The sequence below is a fragment of the Mirounga leonina genome, unplaced genomic scaffold (genome assembly GCF_011800145.1).
Source record: "Mirounga leonina isolate KUSES-001 unplaced genomic scaffold, KU_Mleo_1.0 Mir_175, whole genome shotgun sequence".
In the NCBI taxonomy this organism is placed as follows: domain Eukaryota; kingdom Metazoa; phylum Chordata; class Mammalia; order Carnivora; family Phocidae; genus Mirounga; species Mirounga leonina.
The window spans coordinates 3368611-3389216 of record NW_023270453.1 but is presented as its reverse complement, the minus strand read 5'-3'; the positions used below and the strand labels follow the sequence as shown (position 1 = coordinate 3389216).

Genomic DNA, 20606 nt, shown 5'->3' with positions numbered 1-20606 from the left:
ATAGGAATAATGAGAGCCATTATTTGTTGATAAATGTATGGTATACCAGGACACTGTTTGGAAGTTAAGATGCATTTTTTTTGTGGAAGATTATCTTCCTTTTGCAAATGATATAATTTAATGAAAGCATGACTTACCAAATCATGTAAAGAGAAGTGGGATTCACACTCAGATTTGCCTAGTTACAACATGCATGCCCCACTGTATTAGTTTTATGCGGTTGCCATGACCAAATACTAAAACTCTAGTGGCTTTAAAGAACACAAATTTATTATCTCACAGCTCCGTATTTCCGAAGTGGGACTCAGGTCTCATTGAGTGAAAATCACACCATCTGAAGGATGCATTCATTCCTTTCTAGAGGCTCTAGGAAAGACTCTATTTCTTTGCTCATTCAGGCTGTTGGCAAAATTTAGGTCCTTGTGGTTGTAGGGCTTAGCTCCCCATTTCCTTGCTAGGGGTTGTATCTAGCTCTCTGAGGCCACTCACATTCCTTGGCTAGTGGCTCTCAGTTTTCATACTTTGTTCTATCCTTGCTCTTGGAGTTTTTAGGATTTATGAGATTAGATGAGGTTTACTAGGAGAATTCAGGATAATATTCCCATTTCAAGGTCCTTACCTTTAATCAAACTGCCAAAATCACATCTCTACCCCCACCCCCGTCATGTGAAGCAACGTATTTGCAGAGATTTGAGCAGGGACATTATTCAGACTACCTTTCTCAGTTTATCTTTTTTTTTTTTTCCCTAAAGAGTAAGGTATCTGGTAAAGTTCTATTAGTTGGATCTAATGGAGTAGTAGCCTTTTAATAGAGATAGAGATACCCCAAACTAAGAAGAACATGGTCAAGGACTCAGGTACATAGAAGTCCATGTGTGTTTAGAGGAATAGACAGATATCTGGTGTGAATGAAAGATGGACTGGGTCTGGCTTGTGAATGGCTCATAGTAATGCACTCAGGAATTAAGAGTAAATCCCAGTTGAAATGGGGATGAGGAAATGCTTTGACCATGAAGCAGACAGCTAAAAATCCCTCATGATTATATCTCCACTAATTCCGTGCATGAATTTTGGAGTGAGAGGACATGGACTGAGTTCTGTCTCCAGTAGTGACTGGTTTATTCTCTCCATGATTGCTCTTACAATTTGATGCAGAACAAATACGATCATACACGTGTATGTACATGCAGGTCCGTGTAAGTTTATTTCTACACATGCCCACACATATGAAAGTGTTTGTAAATTATCAAGTGCTATAAAAATATTCATTTTCATCTCAAGTAAGATTGATTTGATTCTTATCCACAAGCATGCTGTGACTCATGCCTGTTTTTATTAATATGTCTCTTTTCAAATGTTGGAAAGGCATTTTCTATTCTCTGTATTTCTTCCATGAATTCTACTCTTCTTTTTAAGGCAGCTTAGTATCCGGTTCCTTAGTATCCAGTTGGTGTGACCCCAGTCACCCCATGTCCCCTGGTGTCAGAGATCTTTCATGGCATTCACAATGTCATTCAGTTCTCTCACCATACATTGAACTGTGTGATTAGTGAATCTTTAGTATAACTGCATACATGGGTGTTATTTTTAAACTCCATTAGGACAGAGATGTAACCATTTGCTTCTTGTTATTTCTTGGTTTTTCTCTTTGGCCTAGGATTTTAGACAATGGACTATAAGGACAAAGAACACAATTTCAGTGTTAGTTTCTTTTGGGTCTAAATCCTAGCTCTGCTACATGCCAAATATATGAATGTTCACAAATTAATGAATTTTGGTGTAAAATCAAGATAATATTTATTTTTCAATATTGTGAGAATTAGAAGTAACATATATATCTGGTATTGGTTGCCATTCAATTAAGTTTAGCTATGGTAATGAAAATGATGACTACTAATGAATGTTTTCATTTTTTTAACCAAAGCATATTTTCACCTAAATTTGTTTTGATATAGTTATTTAAGTTGTGATCTGTTTTTTTCCCCAAAATCTTATAATTATTTATTTATATTTCAAAACAGCCTTGTAAGTGAGGTCAGTTGTAATTACTGTTACAGTAATGGAAACAGTTTTATACAGAAAGGTTAAAAGAACTGATTAAGAGATTTTTTTTAAAGACTTTTTATTTGTTTATTTGACACAGAGAGAGAGAGAGAGAGAGAGAGAGCACAAGCAGAGGGAGTGGCAGGCAGGCAGAGAGAGAGGGAGAAGCAGGCTCCCCGCTGAGCAGGGAACCTGATGCGGGGCTCAATCCCAGGACGCTGGGATCATGACCTGAGCCGAAGGCAGCCGCTTAACTGACAGCCACCCAGGCGCCCCAAAAGAAATGATTAAGACCAGACTTTGAATCAATCACTTTGAATTGACCTCAATGTGGTGATTTTTTTATGTTCTTAATTATCCCATGATTCTAGGCAAAAACTGCCAGTAGCTCCCCATCTCAGAGTAAAGCCAAAGTCTTCACAATGGCCATGGAGACTGCCTACTGGCACCCCCATCTCTCCTCCCCTAACTTAGAACCATGCTCTTTAGGATCTAGCCACATGGGCTTCATGCTGACCCTCCATAACTCTAAGATCTTTCCCACCAGAAGGCCTTGAACTTGTGATTCCTTTGGCCGACCTCACATGGTGTTATACTTCACTTTATTTAGGTTCTTTACTCCTGTGTTAGGAAACTTTAAGTCAGATACATACTAGATGTAATAACTTTGGAAATTGCACTCTTTCTTATTATTAAATGCTACGTTTGAAAATAGAGATAATTAAAATTGTGGAAACAGCTCAAGTGTCCATCAACTGAAAAATAGATAAAGAAGTGGTATATATGTACAATGAAACATTACTCAGCTGTCAGAAATAATGAAATCTTACATTTACAATGACATGCGTGAAGCTGGAAAGTTTTTTGCTAAGTAAAATACGTCAGAGAAAGACAAATACAATATGATATCACTCATATGTGGAATTTAAGAAACAAGCAAGGGGGGAAAAAGAGAGAGAGACACAAACCAAGAAACAGACTCTTCACTATAGAGAACAAACTGCTGGTTACCAGAGGCATGGAGGGGGCGATGCACTGAATGGGTGATGGGCATTAAAGAGGGCGCTTGTCCTGGTGAGCCCTATGTTATATGCGACTGATGAATCACTGAATTCTACTCCTGAAACTAATATTATACTGTATGTTAACTAAGCGGAATTTATTTATTTATTTATTTTCTCTATTTTTTTTATTTTTTTAAGATTTTATTTATTTATTTGAGAGAGAGAGAATGAAAGAGAGCATGAGAGGGAGGAGGGTCAGAGGGAGAAGGAGACTCCCCGCTGAGCAGGGAGCCCGATGCGGGACTCGATCCCGGGACTCCAGGATCGTGACCTGAGCCGAAGGCAGTCGCTTAACCAACTGAGCCACCCAGGCACCCCAACTAAGTGGAATTTAAATAAAAACTTTAAAAAGGACGAAAATAGAGGTAACTAACATTTCTTATAATGTTGTTATGAGGATTAGAGATAATATTCATCAAGTACCCAGCACAGAGCGCAGCATGTAGGAGGTAATGTGTAACTAGTAGTTACCATCATGACTAATTTTATCACCCATTTATACATTGCTCTGCAGTCATTTTTAACTACACCTTTTATACATATGCAAATTCATAAGTGTAATACTCTCACACATGCATGCACGAATATACACATTTGTATGTAACATGTGAATTATGCAACACACACATACGTAATGTGTGTGTGTATGGACATACATGCATGCTAGCATATGCACACACACACACACACACAAATACCAGAGAACAATTTTGCCCTAGTTTGATGATACATGTTTTAAGGAAAGAGAGCCCATATGCTAATTCTGTTTCAAAAGACTTTTGTACTCCATTCATTATGAATGATGTATACAAAGTAAAAAATATGTATATTGGAACAAATTCAAACCTAATTTATCCCAGTTAATTTGAAGCATGACTGGAGTGGTGTTTAGGCATACAAATACTTTGGGTTTGTTTTGCTTCCTATTAACAGAATTTAGCTTTGATGACTTGTTTTCTTTTATTTTCTCCTTTGAATTAGATAATTTTCTTAGTTTCATTACATAGAATTTGTTTTCACCAGGTTGGCAAGGTTTACAAATGGAAATTGCTTTGTTGTAGATCAAATTATACAAAGATAGCTTTAAATTGGAATTGTGACTGTAGAATTCTGTCTATAGAAATAATAGGGAAATCTTTGATGAAAGTGTCAGAAATGTATATTTTGAACAAATTGAATAGCTACTGTTCCTATCAAAAAAGAAGAAAGAAACTCAGGAATGTTTGTCATTTTCATCACAGTAAATAGGTCAGAGGTGATTGACTCTCTTTCTCTAATATCCTCAGTCTTGGCATCTCATAGTTCAGCAATCCAAACATAGCTCTATCCTGTCATTTTTGTCTAAATACCAGAATGCCAGCTCATCTTCCAGTAAGCCATATCCTGGAAGGCTGTCACTTGCTCATAGCTATGTGCCCTCCTCCTTGCTCTCTTCAGTTCATTCATTCATTTGTTCATTCCTTTGTTCATCCAGAAAAATGCACAGTGAGCGTTTTCTGAGTACAAGGTAGTTTCTATCCCCCATGGGCACTATAGTCTAGCAGTGGAAAAGGTCATTATGACATAACCACGTAGACAAGTACAATGACTGTTATTAAAGTTCTGTGAAGAAGAGCTGCCTTGTATGGCAAGAGGCTGTAATGGATGATCTTGACCAATCAAAACTTTTTTGCAGAAAATGGATATTGAGCTGAAATGTGCAAGATTTTCGAAGAGAGATTTCTAGAGGCAGGTGGCCCAGCTTATGTAAAGTATCTGTGGTTGGAGGGGCTGCAAGAAGGCTAGTAGGTTTTTGTGGTGGGGAGTTGAGGGGGACCATGAGATGAGGCTGGAAAGGTGAGTAGAGTTGAATCTATGCCCATTAGTCCATTAACAAATTTGGTCTTTACCTTAACTCTGATAGGAAGCCATTTAATGATGTACAAGCAGAAGAGTGATCCAGTTTGCCTTTTGAAAACATTATTCTGTTTACAGTGTACAATATGAATTTTAGGAGACTAACATGGATGCAGAGCCATCAGTTCGGAAGCTGTTTCATTAGTCAAGGAGAGACATGAATGTCCCTTGAGAAGTGGGTGATTCAAGAAATATTTAGAAAGTAAAATGGGACAGTGTTAGTGGTTGGTTGAATATGGGCAATGAAGGAGAAGCAGGGATCAAGGATGACTACAGGATTTCTTCTGAATTCTTTTACCACTACCTACCTTCCCTATTTGTTCTATCTTATGTAGTTCATACTCCACTATAAATGTAGTCTGGATCTTAGATATTTCATAGAGCATTTCATTCCTTATATTTACTTTTCTAAACTGTAATTTGGTTCTTCCTTAATTTCAGCATTTCCTCCTCAGCCATCTGGAGTGTAGAGAGTGTTCAGTCTTCCATTTACCATAAACCATGGTTTCCAGAAAACTCAAATTCTTGTCCCTCAGTCCAGGTTAATACTCATCAGAGGAGCTTTAGCCTGTTTTGGATTCCCCAACTATAACTGTACGACTTGAATCCTTTCTTTATCCTAGACGCCCTGGCATGTTATTTTTAAATAAAGCAAAAATTTATTTAAATACACATAGTATGAAAAATGGACTAGATTAAAAAAATATTTTCCTCTGACTTCTGTCTTTATGTTCTATTTCCAGAGGAACTGCTAATTTCTTATGTATCTTTCCAGAGACATTCATTAAACACACCAGCATGGGGGCACCTGGATGGCAACAGGCTGTTAAGCATCTGACTCTTGGTTTCAGCTCGGGTCATGATCTTGGTCTTGGGATCGAGCCCGCAATGGTATTCGTGCTCACTGCAAAATATGCTTGAGTTTTTCTCTTCCTCTCCCTCTGCCCCAGTGGCTCATGCTCTCTCTCTCTCCCTCCAAAATGAATAAACAAATCTTAAAACACACACACACACCCCAGCATATGTGTTTTGTTGTGCATGTGTATGTATTCCTCTTTCCACTTGAAAAATATTATCTTTTATTCTATATGCTAAAGTAAATTTCAAAGGTTTAAAATATTTAAATATTTTAAAAAGAAAAAAATGAAATTGTGCAGCAATCATACAGTACTAGAAAAAATATGGGAGAATTTTATTTAATATTGGATTGTCAAAAGCCATAAAAGGAAAGATTGACAAATTTGACTGCATGAAAGTACAAAATACAATTTTCCTGAAGTGATTTTAATTTTGAGATTTATGCCTAGATCATACTTCTAACCCTAGCTCTCTGTCTCATGGTAGTGGCTTTATTTGTGATGTCTTAGAGCCAATTCTCCTTAAATCCTCAAAGCCTCTATCAAGTACACTGAAAAACAATAAAATATTAATATATTTTACATTTTCTGACAGCAGAAATAATTGACTGGACTGTCTTCATGTTATCCCTGATAGTTGAATTTGAAACTTCCGAAATGATGATTTTAAATGATCAAGCTCATTACCATACCTTTTTAAATATGATGCACTAGAAACTCAAGGTATACAAATTGTTCACCACCAAGATGTCAGCAATTTCCTCCAAGTCAGAATCATGAAGGAATATTCATTTTTTTATTTTTTATTTTTATTTTTTTAAGATTTTATTTATTTGAGAGAGAGAGAATGAGAGACAGCATGAGAGGGAGGAGGAGCGGAGGGAGAAGCAGACTCCCCGCTGAGCAGAGAGCCCAACACGGGACACGTTCCCAGGACTGCAAGATCCTGACCCAAGCCAAAGGCAGTTGCTTAACCAACTGAGCCACCCAGGCGCCCGGAATATTCATTTTTAAAAAGTACCTTTAGATTTCTTGTTTGAGTGCTTTTCCTGCACAGGATTAGAACTAGTTGAATGTTAGCATGCAATGTTAGCATAGCATTTCTTAATGGTTAAGTATTAAAACTGGGTAATTAAAAAACAGGAATAAACAATTCTTTCTGGAAATATCTTTTTGAATGAACATGAGTGGCAATCTAGTGTAAATTTTGTCATGCTGATCAAGGCTGTAGGAAGTGTTCTTTGAACATTTGAATTGCAACTATTTGGAATGAAGAAGATGGAAGCTACCGGAACAGTATTTGAGCCAATCTACAGTTTGTTCTCAGTCGAGGGCTGAGCCCAGGGCCCAAGAAGCATATAAGTACAGAAAATGCTGGTTTTCGAACAAGAGCCTCGGCCACACTGCAGTATTAAGCCACTTGGAACTGTGGTGGGCCTTCCTCCTCAAAGCTTAAGAGCTTCTGTTCTACCTAGACTCCCTTCCAGGTTTCCCTTGTTTTCTTAACACAAATCCCAATTCCTCTACCTGTTTTCTTTGTCCATTCCATAAGGCTACTGTCATCTACTTTATGGGATTTCTTTCCACGTGTTACCTCCTTTTGTGCTAAAAGTAAAGTAGATAACACAGGATCTTCACATTTTCAAGTCTTTGCTGCAAATTACTAAGGAGAAGGATCAAGAGGCTTAAAAAATAACAAATATGAAGGACTTTCAAATGTGTCAGGATCTCCCAAAGCAGCTGGTCTTGTTTTTTGTTGTTGTTGTTTGTTTGTTTGTTTTGTACCTACTGCAAAAAGCCAAGAAGAACCATAAGGGTTTTATTTTCTATCCTTATATCCCTTAGAAGGTTTGGCTGCTCCACTGAACTCTCTTGCCACATATATAGAATTGCAAAATGAGAAAAAGAAAAGTAGCCCTTGGCATCTGGGACCTGGCCTGGTACTGTATCATTTAGGCCTTGGTGTTGCTATGAGCTGGTGGTTCTCCTGTTGAACATAAACAATTTCACAGAGTGTCAACATCAGACAAAGCCACTCTGGAACCATGGATCAAGATAAAAACAAGATCACTTTGTAAGCATGAGTGAACACAGACAAAACATGACCATTGTCTTGGCCAAAAAAATAACCAAACATCCCCATATCTTGATTTATAGGAGTGCTTCCAACCTATTATAACTTTAGCCTAGTCTAGTCTTCCCTTTGTTAGGTAAGAATCATTAAGATAGCCAGGGCGCCTGGGTGGCTCAGTTGGTTAAGCGACTGCCTTTGGCTCAGGTCATGATCCTGGAGTCCCGGGATCAAGTCCCGCATCAGGCTCCCTGCTCAGCAGGGAGTCTGCTTCGCCCTCTGACCCTCCCCCCTCTCATGCTCTCTCTCTCTATCTCATTCTCTCTCTCAAATAAATAAATAAAATCTTAAAAAATATTCTTTAGAGATAGCCAATCACATAATTATCTCCGCTTCCTGATAGCACCCAATCTGGATCAAAATTCCACTTTCTTTGACCCTCCCCAAAATAACCTACCCAAAGCCCTAATCCTATTAAGTCATTTCCCCTACCCTCACTGGACTATCCCATGGTTCCCCACAGTATATTTTTTCCATCACTGCAACAAGTAATAAACTCAACTTTATCCAACTACAGTGTGCCCAGTAGTCTCTGACTAGAGGGCAATGGTAAGACAGAGAAAATGGGGTCAAGATTGTAAAGTACCTGTGGGCCATTTTAAGGATGTTGGCTTTTAATTCTGAGTGAGAGGGGATGCCGTTGGAGGATTTTATTTTTTTAACTTTTAAAATTGTATATTTTTAAAAAATTTGTGATAGTTTCCAATTCACAGAAATATTGCAATAACACTACAGAATTTATACTTCATCCACATTTGCAGATTATTATCAATTTACCCATTTGTTTTATATAAATCTTACTTTCAAGTCATTTCAGAGCAAGTTTCAAAGTCTCGCCCTTTTACTTCTAAATAATGCATTGTCTGTTTCCTAAAATAGAGGATGTTCACTTACATGTATAATCAATTAACACTGATACAGTATTATTCAATTTATAGGCCTCATTCAGAGTTTATCAATTGTCCCCAAAATGTCCTTTTATGTAATTTTTGTTTTTTGTCTGGTTCAGGTTCTAATCAAGGATCATACTCTGCATTTAGTTTTTAAGTATCTTTATATTTCTTTAATGTACAGGAATTACTCAGCCTTTGTCTTCTTTGACACTGATATCTTAGAAAAGTAAAGACCTTTTATTTTGTAGAGTATCCCCCAGCTGGTATTTGTTGGTTTCTCCTTATATTTAGTTTCAGTTCATTCAGTTTTGGTGAAAATGCTGTGTATTAATTTGTTACCTTTTCTTGAAAACCCATTGATCATATGTTTCTGAATCAATTTCTGAATGATATATCCTGATCCACAGATCATTCTGTCTATATGTAAGTCAGTGCCACACAGTGTTAATTACTATAGCTTTGTACAATTTTTTGAAATCAGATGTTGTATATCTGACACAATTTTTGCTAATCTAGGTGCTTTGCATTTTCATATACATTTTAGATTCACTTTGTTAATTTTTACAAAAGTCCTACTGAAATTTTGACTGGGATTATATTGGAATCATAGAAAAATTTGAAGAGAATTGAGTTCTTAACAATATTAAGATTTATGATCCATAAGCCTGATATATATCTCCATTTATATAGGGTCTCTTTCCTATCAGTATTTTGTAGTTCTCAGTATAAAGGCCAGATATCATTTTGTTAAATTTATCCCTAGAGTTTTGTGTTTTGAAATGCTCTTTGAGGGCGCCTGGGTGGCTCAGTTGGTTAAGCGACTGCCTTTGGCTCAGGTCATGATCCTGGAGTCCCGGGATCGAGTCCCACATCGGGCTCCCTGCTCAGCGGGGAGTCTGCTTCTCCCTCTGACCCTCCCCCCCTCATGCTCTCTCTCTCTCATTCTCTCTCTCTCTCAAATAAATAAATAAAATCTTAAAAAAAAAAAAAAGAAATGCTCTTTGAAAGGACTTGTTCAAATTTTAGATTCTAGTTATTTATTTCTAGCATACAGAAATGTAATTGATTTTTGTGTATTGATGACATATAATCTTGCTAAACTTATTTGTTATTACAAAGAACTTTCTGTAGATTTTTTATTATTGTAAGATGAATGCGTTGAGCACATTTATGCTTTACTTTCTTTGCCTGATAATTCCATCATCTCTTTTGTATCTATATTGACTTTTATTGGCTATTTTCCCCTGGTTATTGATCACATTTTCCTGCTTCACATACCAGTATTTTTTTTTAAGATTTTATTTATTTATTTGAGAGAGAGTAAGATCACAGAGGGGGAGGGAGAGGGAGAAAAAAACTCACCACTGAGCCTGATGTGGGGCTCGATCCCAGGATCCTGGGATCATGACCTGAGCCGAAGGCAGACGCTGAACCGACTGAGCCACCTAGGCGCCCACAAAGTAGTAATTTTTAATTTGATGATGGAATTGTGAATTTGTGTTGCTAAGTGTTGAAACTTGGTATATTTCCTTAAAAAGCATTGAACTTTGTTCTAGAGGCACTTAAGTTGCTAACAGTTCCGTTTGGTCCTTTGAGGTTTAAGTTTTTTTAAAGACAGATAGAAGTCAGCAATTTCTTTGATATTAATATTTTTGAAGTATAGTTAAACATACAATACTATATTATTTTCAGGTGACAACAGTGATTTAACAATTAGACACATTACAAAATGCTCATCACAATAACTATAGTTACCATCTGTCATCATATAAAGTTATTACACTATTACTGATTATATTCCCTATGCTGTACTTTTTATCCCTGTGACTTATTTATTTTATAGCTGGAAGTTTTTATTTCTTTATCACTTTCCTCTCTGCAAATTTCCTCTGTATTTTTTTTTTAACTCAGGAAACTAGTTTTTAAAGTAATCTAGTGTAAAAACAAGTTGAGGTTAAAAGAATATGTTCAGAGAGTGACTATGTTCAGCTTTGCAGGCCATATGGTCTTGATTGCAACTACTTAACTGCCATTTTAGTGTGAAAGTAACCATAGATAATGTGTAAACAAGTGGGCATGGCTAAGTCCCAATAGAACATTATTTACTTAAACAGATGGTAGGCCAGATATGGTCTTAAGATTATAGGTTGCCAATCCAATCCATGGTCTAGAGTCTACTTCCTTCTAGAGTTACTTTCCCCCATACTAAAGTGTACCTTTCTGGAATTCCTACTGAATGCCTTACGTATTCACCAAGGACTCTACATTCTGGCTGATAGAAACTCAAAGATATGTGGCCCTCTGTGACCTCTGGTAATTTTTCAGCATATAGCTCCTAGTTATTCTCTTAGAAATTGTTCTCACTTTCTCTTTCTGGATTTTATCCTACAAATATAAAAACTAGAATTCAGACAAAGACTTAAGCATATCTCTGGATCTCCTTCTCTGTATAGCACCCTTTCCTCCACCACCCAGCATTGAAAATTCTAGCTGTCCCAGACTGTTTCCTCAACTATGTGTAACCCCATTTTTTGCTGGGCTGACCCTATTGGAGTTATAGTCCAGAAGTGCCTCCATGCAGAAATCTAGGGGTGATCATAGGGTGTGCCTTTTTTCATTTCTCTAAGGGATCCCAAGCTTGTATTTCCTGATGTTCAGTGTTTAAAACACTTGTTGTATATACTTTGCCCAAGTTTCTAGTTGTTTATTGCTGACGGATAATTCCATACTTTATTACTCTTTCTTACTGTGTATATGCTGGGAGCAAACGTCTTCTTATTATTTACCTTGATATTCAAATTGTCTCTGATTTGGCCAGTAAGTTTCTCTAATAGCTGCCTCCTTGAGCCTTTCATCATAATGCTATAAATTTTTGAGCACTTTATTATTTTCTGGTACAAAAAAAAATCTAGGTTCATCTTGAATTTTTTTGTTCTTAGCTCCAGACTATTTTCTCAAGGGGTCCTGGCTCCTTTTAATGGGGAATAGTATTTAAATAGAGTTTGGGATAGAGGAGTGACATTCAATTATGTTAAAATGTCACATGGTTCTATTTTGTTTAATGGACCATAAGGGTCAAGGGTAAGGCACAGAGATCAGAAAGGAAAGTATTGTAATAAAATCACACAAAATGATAGTCACTTAGGCCAAAATAGTAACAGTGAGAAACTGTATATGTTATGGAATAAAAAGTTTTATACACACACACACAAACACAGACACATATATGTGTTTTTATATATAACATCCAAACCAAATTTTGAATGGAGGCCCACCTTGTAACTGAGGATTGGCCCACCTTGGGCCAAAATTTGGTTTGGATGTTAAGACTGACAGTACCGATTGTACACTAAAAGGGTTGAAAATATCTATTACTCACATATTGAGGCCTTCTGGGACATCAGTGTAGCTCCAAGGCATGTCCAAAAGTAGTTTTAGAGAGCAAGGAAAGGAAACTGATTTAGAGTTTTCTGGTGGTTGGAGGGTGGGACTGGGGTGAGAATTTCTGTGCACAGATAAGGGCATGCTTGGTTCGAAACTCCTGCCACTAACGGGAGCACCTGGGCTAGCTTACTAGGTTTCCAGATGTTGGACACAAAGGAAGCACTGTCAGCAATCAGCTCAAACACCAAAAAGTGGAGTCAGACCCTACTACATAGACAAGATTTGTTTTTCCTCCGAGTAACTGGAGTTATAGAGTTGCCATAAACACAGTTGAGGAAGACTGTTCACTGGAAAAGTTTGGAGGCAAAGAATCAGAGTTTGTATTTCAGCAAGTTAAGCTTCAGATGTCTCTAAGACTTATTTACATTGGAGGTTTTTTACTTTCATAATTTGTTTTTTTTTGTAAAAATAAACTGCCCACTAAGAAGGTCTCTGCCTAATTTGAATAATATATTTTTATTAAAAATCAAAGTTACATAATTCCATAAAAGCTTTAATACCCGAATCGCTTAAAGATATACACCCTGCCTCTTAGCTGATTTCTTTGGACAAAACAACAGACATGGAAAATAATTTGGAAATAGGTAAATAACATTAGTTGATGATTTTCCTTGATATTTACCAAAAAAGTGTTTTATGGATAGGACACATGATAGCAGTGAAATTGTCTTTATTAGTGTGAAGGGCTTTCTGTTCAAAATAATCTTATGTACTATTTAAATTATTGTGTTTTTAAAATTGTGTAGCTATTTATGTTTCAGAAATTTAAAAATTATTATTCTAAAATATTGGCTATGTCAGTTGTGTAATATATGCCAATATATTATCTGTGATGTGTTTCCATTTAGAAACATGTTCAAACTACTTTCTTGTTTGTTTTAGAAGAATTAAATTTTAGCTTGATTCAGTCTCTTTGGAGAAAAGCTTCTTAAGAACCAGTTTTGTTTTTACTCCCCAAACAAATTGGAATTGACAGAATCAATACAAATGCCAACTTGTGTAAAATTAAATGATCTAGTAATTTCGCAGGTTCTCAACAGCCCCCTGAGAAATAATGCATCTGGTAGTCAACACTACCATTTTAGTTCATTGGTGGTCTGGTCTTGTGGTAGTTGACCTGGATCATTGCTCTTCTTTTCAAGTCAATAGATTTAAAAAATAGTTCAGAAGACAATAGACCTAGGTCCAAATTATATCTCTGCTCTTGAAAAATCACCAAGTCATTTAACATCTATAATCCTCGTTTATTTTTCATCTATAAATGAAGGTTAATGTATGTGCTCTCCATTTCTATGTAGCTCAGAAATGCCTTAATGTTATGATTCTGAGTCAAGCTCTGTGATTGAAACATTAAAGGCCTTTTGTGTTATCCCGAATCTGCTAAAACTGAACTGGACAGCTAAATAAAAATAGTTTAATCCCACGCTGCAAGAAAGGAAAATGTTAGCAATTAACCCAGACAAGAAAGTTTTGTTAGAGGCAGAATGCATGGTTGAAACTTACTTTCAAAGGCTTTGCAAGTGTAAAGGGCATTTAATTAGGCAATTTTGAACAAACAGTCCAGAAACAGCTTAGCACGCAAAATGGCTAGAAGCCTTCAGAACACTACTCTTCTCCCCAGTCGTTTCTACATGGCATCCCATCCATTTCCTCTCACTTCCTCCCTCTTAGCCATCTATTTTCTAAAATGTAGGACTGATCCAGGACATGAAAGCTTCTTTATGAGATTTTATCAGCAGTTTTCAGCTCCCAGAACACCTTCTAGTGAATCCCTGAATCACCCCCAGCTCTAATCCACACTAGTCCTCAGCTACCAGACAACCCCTGATAGGGAGGCATTATCAGTTTCCGTATGTACCAGATGGGGAAGACAGGAAGGAAGAGAATTTCTGGTACTGTCATGTCACAGAGCAACTGGGGAGTGGATATCCTAAGGTGGATCTTTGAATGAATTTTTCTACTAAAATATTGTTACCCTGGTGTTACACCCTATTGTAATATTGGAGCAGGATAATAATAATACCTTAAATGTGCATATTGAACTGCTTTGTCATTTCCAGAGCACTGTATTTCACTCATTCATGTATTTGACTAATATTTCCTGATCATTTACTAATGGCCAGGCTCTGCTCTAGGCACTGGGGATATCAACAATAGTCTCTTTAATTAGCTTAACTTCTGTAGGTTGTACTATTTTTTTTTTTCTCTTTTTAGATAAACTAAACTTGTCAAGGGTAGGATGATCCAAGTCTCATAGCTGAGAAGGATCAATACCAGTATTCAAACTCAGGTCTTCAAAAACACTGCTCTTATTTTAAGCTTTCTGGGGGGGGTGGGGGTCAGCGAAAAATAAAACTTTATTGTTGACATTTCTTTGTAGGGAAATTGTTTCTAAAATTCTAAACAATTGACAGATATAAATGCATTTTGGAGAAAAATCTGTTAGAAAGTTGAATATTACTTATATGTTCATACCCCTACTTCTGTGGAAATACTATATATATATATATTTGGTTTCTGATAAATATTAAAATGCATGGGTGGTAATGGAATGTACTTCCAAATACACCATAGTACATAAGCTCTTAGTACCCTAAAGATTTTGTTTCAGTATAAAAAATGGAAAGCCTCACTGGCTTTCAGATCTAATTTATATTCTTGAACTTAGCTTGCAGGAAATGCTGTATTTGAAGAGTCCTGGGGTACTTTCCTAGATCAATAAAATGATACTTGATTTTTTTTTTTTCATTTTGAATAATCCTTGTGAGTGATCTGTTGGCCAGAACCCTGGAGGGGATCAGGAGAGAAAGATGGGGATCAGATAACTCATACTCCTAAGAACACTGTGTTTCTTAATATGTTAAAGTGAATCTACTCTTACTAGCTTTTAAGCTTAGTGATGTGTTAGTAGTGTTTCCTCATCTTCATTTATTTTCTGTTTTCTAGGTTCCTGCCCTCCTGGCTATTGGGAATGTCAGAATGGCAAATGTTATAAACCAGAGCAAAGCTGTAATTTTGTAGATGACTGTGGAGATGATACGGATGAAAATGAATGTGGTACCTCCTGTACTTTTGAGAAAGGCTGGTGTGGCTGGCAAAACTCCCTGGCTGATAACTTCGATTGGGCTTTGGGAGTTGGCTCTCATCAGAGCCTAAGACCTCCCGAAGACCACACACTTGGAAACAAAAATGGTAGGTTATGAGGCTTTCCTCATTTTTACAGTGAGCATCTCATTGTCTTCCCTGACAGCAACTGGAGAGCTCTGGTGAGACTACTGTGGGGCCATGGCAAGCGAGTCAAATATCTGATGAGTATATTTGTCTCCTGGGGCTGCCATCACAAAGTACTGGAAATGTCAACTATAGACATCATCTCACAGTTCTAGAAGCTAGATGGGAGAAATCAAGGTGTCAGCGGAACTGGTTCCTTTTCAGGGCTGTGAGGGAGAATCACCTATTCTGTGCCTCTCTCCGAGCTTCTGGTAGTCTCACACATTACTTGGCTTATAGATGATGTTCTCCTTTGTCTTTACATTGTCTTCCCTCTATGCACATTTGTCTCTGTGTCCAAATTTACCCTTTTCATTACCACACAGTCTTCATGTGGATGAGGGCCCACTCTGATGATTTCATTTTAATTTGGTCATCCACAAAGGCCCTGTTTCCAAATAAAGTCACTTATACAGGGACTGGAAATAGGACTTCACCATCTTTGGGGAGGGGCATAATTCAACACATAACAGGGAGTAACCAAATTTTAATATTGTTCTGGTAATTGTAGATGGATGATAATGTATGCTGCCTTCGGGCACCTTTCCTAAATGACCCATGTTTATAATTAATAACCCTGAATTCTGCCACTCATTGGATCGTTAGCATATCGTATAGCTTTTCAGATTCTCAAATTTCTCATCCGCAGGTGGAGAGAGCCCAGTTTTCCCTGTGTACCAAGCAGGGATTAAAGAAATGAGATGATACGTATGAAGGGAAAGCAGGTTTGGAAGCTGTAGAGGGTAACATGCAGATAACTGTAAAGTCACACGTGTCAGACGTGTTGGCAATGCCTCGTTTTTGCAGTGAGTAGATGGTCAAAGGACAAAGGATGTTAGCAGAATAAAGGACCCTGAATTCCTGGAAGCTACAGAATAGGAAAGAAGGTGTCTAAGTGTAGCAACTCCTCAGGCCTCTGATACAACAAAACCCTCCAAGCCAAACTGAAGTGAAACTGAAATGAAGGTCTGAGCTCCATGTAGACACTGGGCTGTACATTGATAAAATGTTTTGAGTATTTGGATACATAAATATAAAACTCATTATCTTCCATGTTACATATTAAGATTCTCAGCATTTTGTGCACTCAGTAGATGACTGAATTTTTGGAAGTACGTTGTAATGCCTTTATTTTTCATAGGTAATATCTTTGCATTGTTTTACAAGAACTGGAAAGTATAGGGAGTCCATTAAATGATTTCTATAACTATCTTGTTGATTTGGTGCCATAAATATCCTGTCACATCAGTTGATCTGCATACTGTGAAGTACTCTGCTCAAAGCACAGACAGTTGGAAATTGTTCTGTCAGTGAGCTAGAAGCAAGGCTATTTGATTTTCTTTCTGTTTCAAATAGAAATGCCTTTGACAGCTCATATCCTATGAAATATAATTAAAAACCCTAACTAAGATGGAAAAGCTAAAAGGATCCCCTCATTGTTGTTTCTGTCCTATCTGAACGCTGTCCTTCTTCCTAGGGCACTTCTTGTATCTGGAGGCTACTCCGGTGGGCCTTCAGGGTGAAGAAGCACACCTCAAGAGTGCCGTGTGGCAAGAATCCAGCGCTGCCTGCACCCTAAGCTTCTGGTATTTCATATCTGCAAAAGCCACGGGGTCCATTCAGATCCTCATTAAGGTAGGATCTTCGTCTGTGATCCCTCTGAGTTTAGCGAAGATTCCTACAGGCAGCCCACGGCCAAAGAGAGTTTTCACAATTAGTCTAACTTGGCCAGAGAAAGCTTCCTTTTATCGTGGGGAGCTTCTACTTGGGGTTCAAATGCTCTGTGGGGTTTGATAAGCGGGGCATGGGAGCGAGCTTTGAGCTCAACATCATACCCTGTGGTTATGACTGAATCCCAGATATTCTTTTTATGATAACATTTAGTTGAAGACTCATAAATTTCTTCTTGCTGTCTTGGCATTTCCTTGCCTATCCTTTTCAGTAAAAGAAAATAGATTATTTGTACATCTGAAGGGAGAGCAACTATCCATTTTAACTCCTGTGTGAGCAATCACAAAGGGGAACTAATATTAGACATTTGGGTTCTAACCACACCGTGCCAAGGACTGAACCGCTCAGAAGAATGATCAAGGTGTGATTACATTGAACTACTTATTAACTATGACACCATAATGCATTTTCTTAGTGAGGATTAATTGGATGTTTCTGTCAGGGCTTTAATTTAGTATAACAAAGTGACAGTGTTCAGGGAACAAAATAACAAAGTATATGTTAATATTAATAAGAGTTGGTTTATATACCTCTGCTCTTTGGCAAGTTAAAGCGGCAGCAAAAAGGAGATGAGTGTGTGTTTGTGTGTGTTCATTGCAAGAATCTAATGAGAATTCTGAGAAAGCTGACTTTAAAAACATGCTCTAGAGGCCCCTGCTGTTTTATCACACACGAGCTTTGCTGGAGTGCCCTGGCGCCGTGGGAGAACATCTGACTAGAATACCAAAGGGCTCCAATGTGTGAAGAGCTCATGGCTATAGTCTGTGTTTTATCCGACACCTGAGGTAACTTTATAAGTTCGTATTCTTCTATTATCAGAAATGCCTGCCTGATAAAATACATGCAGCAAATACTGCAGTGAGTTATGCTTATATTTAAATGGAGAAGCTTAAATGTAATGCTGAAAGTTCTCACAAGAGTCTTTTGCTTGTACCCTACTGAACGGGATGCTTTGTTACACAGTGAAGGATTTCGCACCTGAAGGATTTTGCACCACTTTGTGGGTTTTGCTGTTAGTATTTGCTTCCCTCATGTTCACCTTTAATCTCTCTTACATTATAGTAACAAACGTTTACCATGAAATGTGAAGTTAAGCTATTTTGCTCTATAAGTCTTCCTGTGAAGTTAGGTTGAACTCCTGTGGTTCCTCCAACTGATTCCTATGTGCATTTAACAGCATTTTTAAAGAACTATCTTCCTACCATATTTTTTAAAACACAGTAACACTTGTTACAAAAAAAAAAAAGTATGCTTATTCTCCTTTACTGACATTTTTTGCAAAGAGAAATCTTTCATCGCATATATTGATTTACATTCAGGAATTTTAGGGCAATCATTTTATTTTGGTAATTAATATGATACATATTTTTGATCATCATTACAAAGTACTTCTTAGGCTGCTCTCTGTGTGGAACCATGCTGGGTTTTAACCTGCTCATTAGGCTGAAAGCATCCTAGCCAGATGGCAAACACAATAGGGGCAGGGATTCTGTCTTTTATTTCTTTCTTTACTTCTCTCTTTTGAAATGGTCTCAATTTATGCATGTGTTGCCTCCAGCTCAGTCTCCCCTGTCTATTCTCAGGAATGTCTCCTTCTGTGTTTCCCTCTTTTGCCTCCATACCAAACCTAACACAATGTGGCAGATTCAGCTTTTCACAAAACTTTCCTTGACCACTTTTGCCCACCATGATTACTCCTTCTCAGAGTGTCCCTCACAGCTCCAGAAATTCTTCTTTCTCACTAAAGGTTCAACTATATTTATTCTATTTCAACAGGTAGGTCATAAAATCTTGAGAGCAAGATCTTGAAGTTTTAATCTTAATGTCCCTCTGAGTTCTTCAGAGAAGGGATTGCAGAAAAGGATAGGTATCCTCCTAGAGCCCACTCCCAGGCTTAAGGCACCCCTTTTTGGGACAGTCCTTATGAAGGAATGACTGTTATGGGTTACATGCATGACAATAAATTCTAGTCTGGGAAAGGTGGTGTCATTCAAGATGGCGGTGTAGGAAGACCCTAAACACAACTCCTTCCTTGGACACAACAAATTCATAGCTATGTATGTAATAGTTTTCCTCTGTAAACAAACAAAAAAAATCCCTGAGAACTAGATGGCTAGGATTTCCACAACAAAAGACAACAGAGACACTTTGAGAAGGACAGGAGAGGTAGAGACATGTCCTCCCTGGGATCCTACCCCAGATGCAGCGACCCCACAATTGGGAGGGATCCCCCAAATTTAGAATTCTCCCTCAAGGAGTGAAGGGCTTGTTCCCCACATCAGGCACCCTGACCTTGAGGGCTAGCACCAGAAAGATGAGCCTGCCAAATGCCTATTTTAAAAATAAATGGGGGCGCGTGGGTGGCTCAGTCGTTAAGCGTCTGCCTTCAGTTCAGGTCATGATCCCAGGGTCCTGGGATCAAGTCCCGCATCGGGCTCCCTGCTCCGCGGGAGGCCTGCTTCTCCCTCTCCCCCTCCCCCTGCTTGTGTTCCCTCTCTCGCTGTGTCTCTCTCTGTCAAATAAATAAATAAAATCTTAAAAAAATAAAAAATAAAAAAAAATAAATGGGGATGAAGACCAGGAGAATCATTGAACTATAAGGAACATATACCCAACTCTAAAAGGGCTCACATGCAAACCCACTCACGCTGAGATCTAGCACAAGAGGAACAGACTGAAAAGTACCTAGACCAGCAAGGGAGATCCACTTACTACTTTTAAAATGACTGCCAGGGAGGCAGGACCCCATGAGGACTCTATCCAGGGATGGAAGTGCTGGTGCATGCCATTCTTGCCATTCATCCTAACTTCCTGGTGATGCAACAAATGGGTGCCATTTTTGGTGCCCTCCCTCTAGCTAACATGTGGAGGGCATGGTCGGCCCTCCCCACGCATAAGCAGGCTGGGGGACACACCCCTCGTTCCACTCACCCTGTGCATTATTGGAGCTACAACAAGGCAGATGAATGCCCTGAACCCCACCCACCCTGTGCACAACTGGGATGGTTAAGTGATGTGAGCCCCGATCTCCCTGCACAGCAGCTGTGGCCCTATCGGAGTCAGCATCCTCATGCAGCCATAGAGTGCCTGGCTCTAGTGGCCAGGGAAGATGGTGCTTCTAAATCACATGGAAAACTCCTACACAAGACCACCCGTTCAAGACTGAAGGGGTAGCCATTTCACCTAATAGAGAGAGAGAAACAGAGAGAGGCAAAATGAGGAGAGAGAGGAATTTATTCCAAACCAAACAACAAGGAAAATCCTCAGAGAAAGATCT

General features: G+C 38.2%; 1 protein-coding gene across 1 annotated transcript in view; it reads left to right on the top strand.

Moving 5' to 3' along the window:
- MALRD1 (MAM and LDL receptor class A domain containing 1) overlaps window positions 1–20606 on the top strand; it is an 807963-nt gene that overhangs the window by 465242 nt on the left and 322115 nt on the right. The window contains exons 28-29 of the mRNA XM_035022447.1: window positions 15275–15520; window positions 17076–17233. Of these exons, the coding sequence (XP_034878338.1) occupies window positions 15275–15520; window positions 17076–17233 (404 nt within the window). The remainder of the gene's footprint in view (window positions 1–15274; window positions 15521–17075; window positions 17234–20606) is intronic.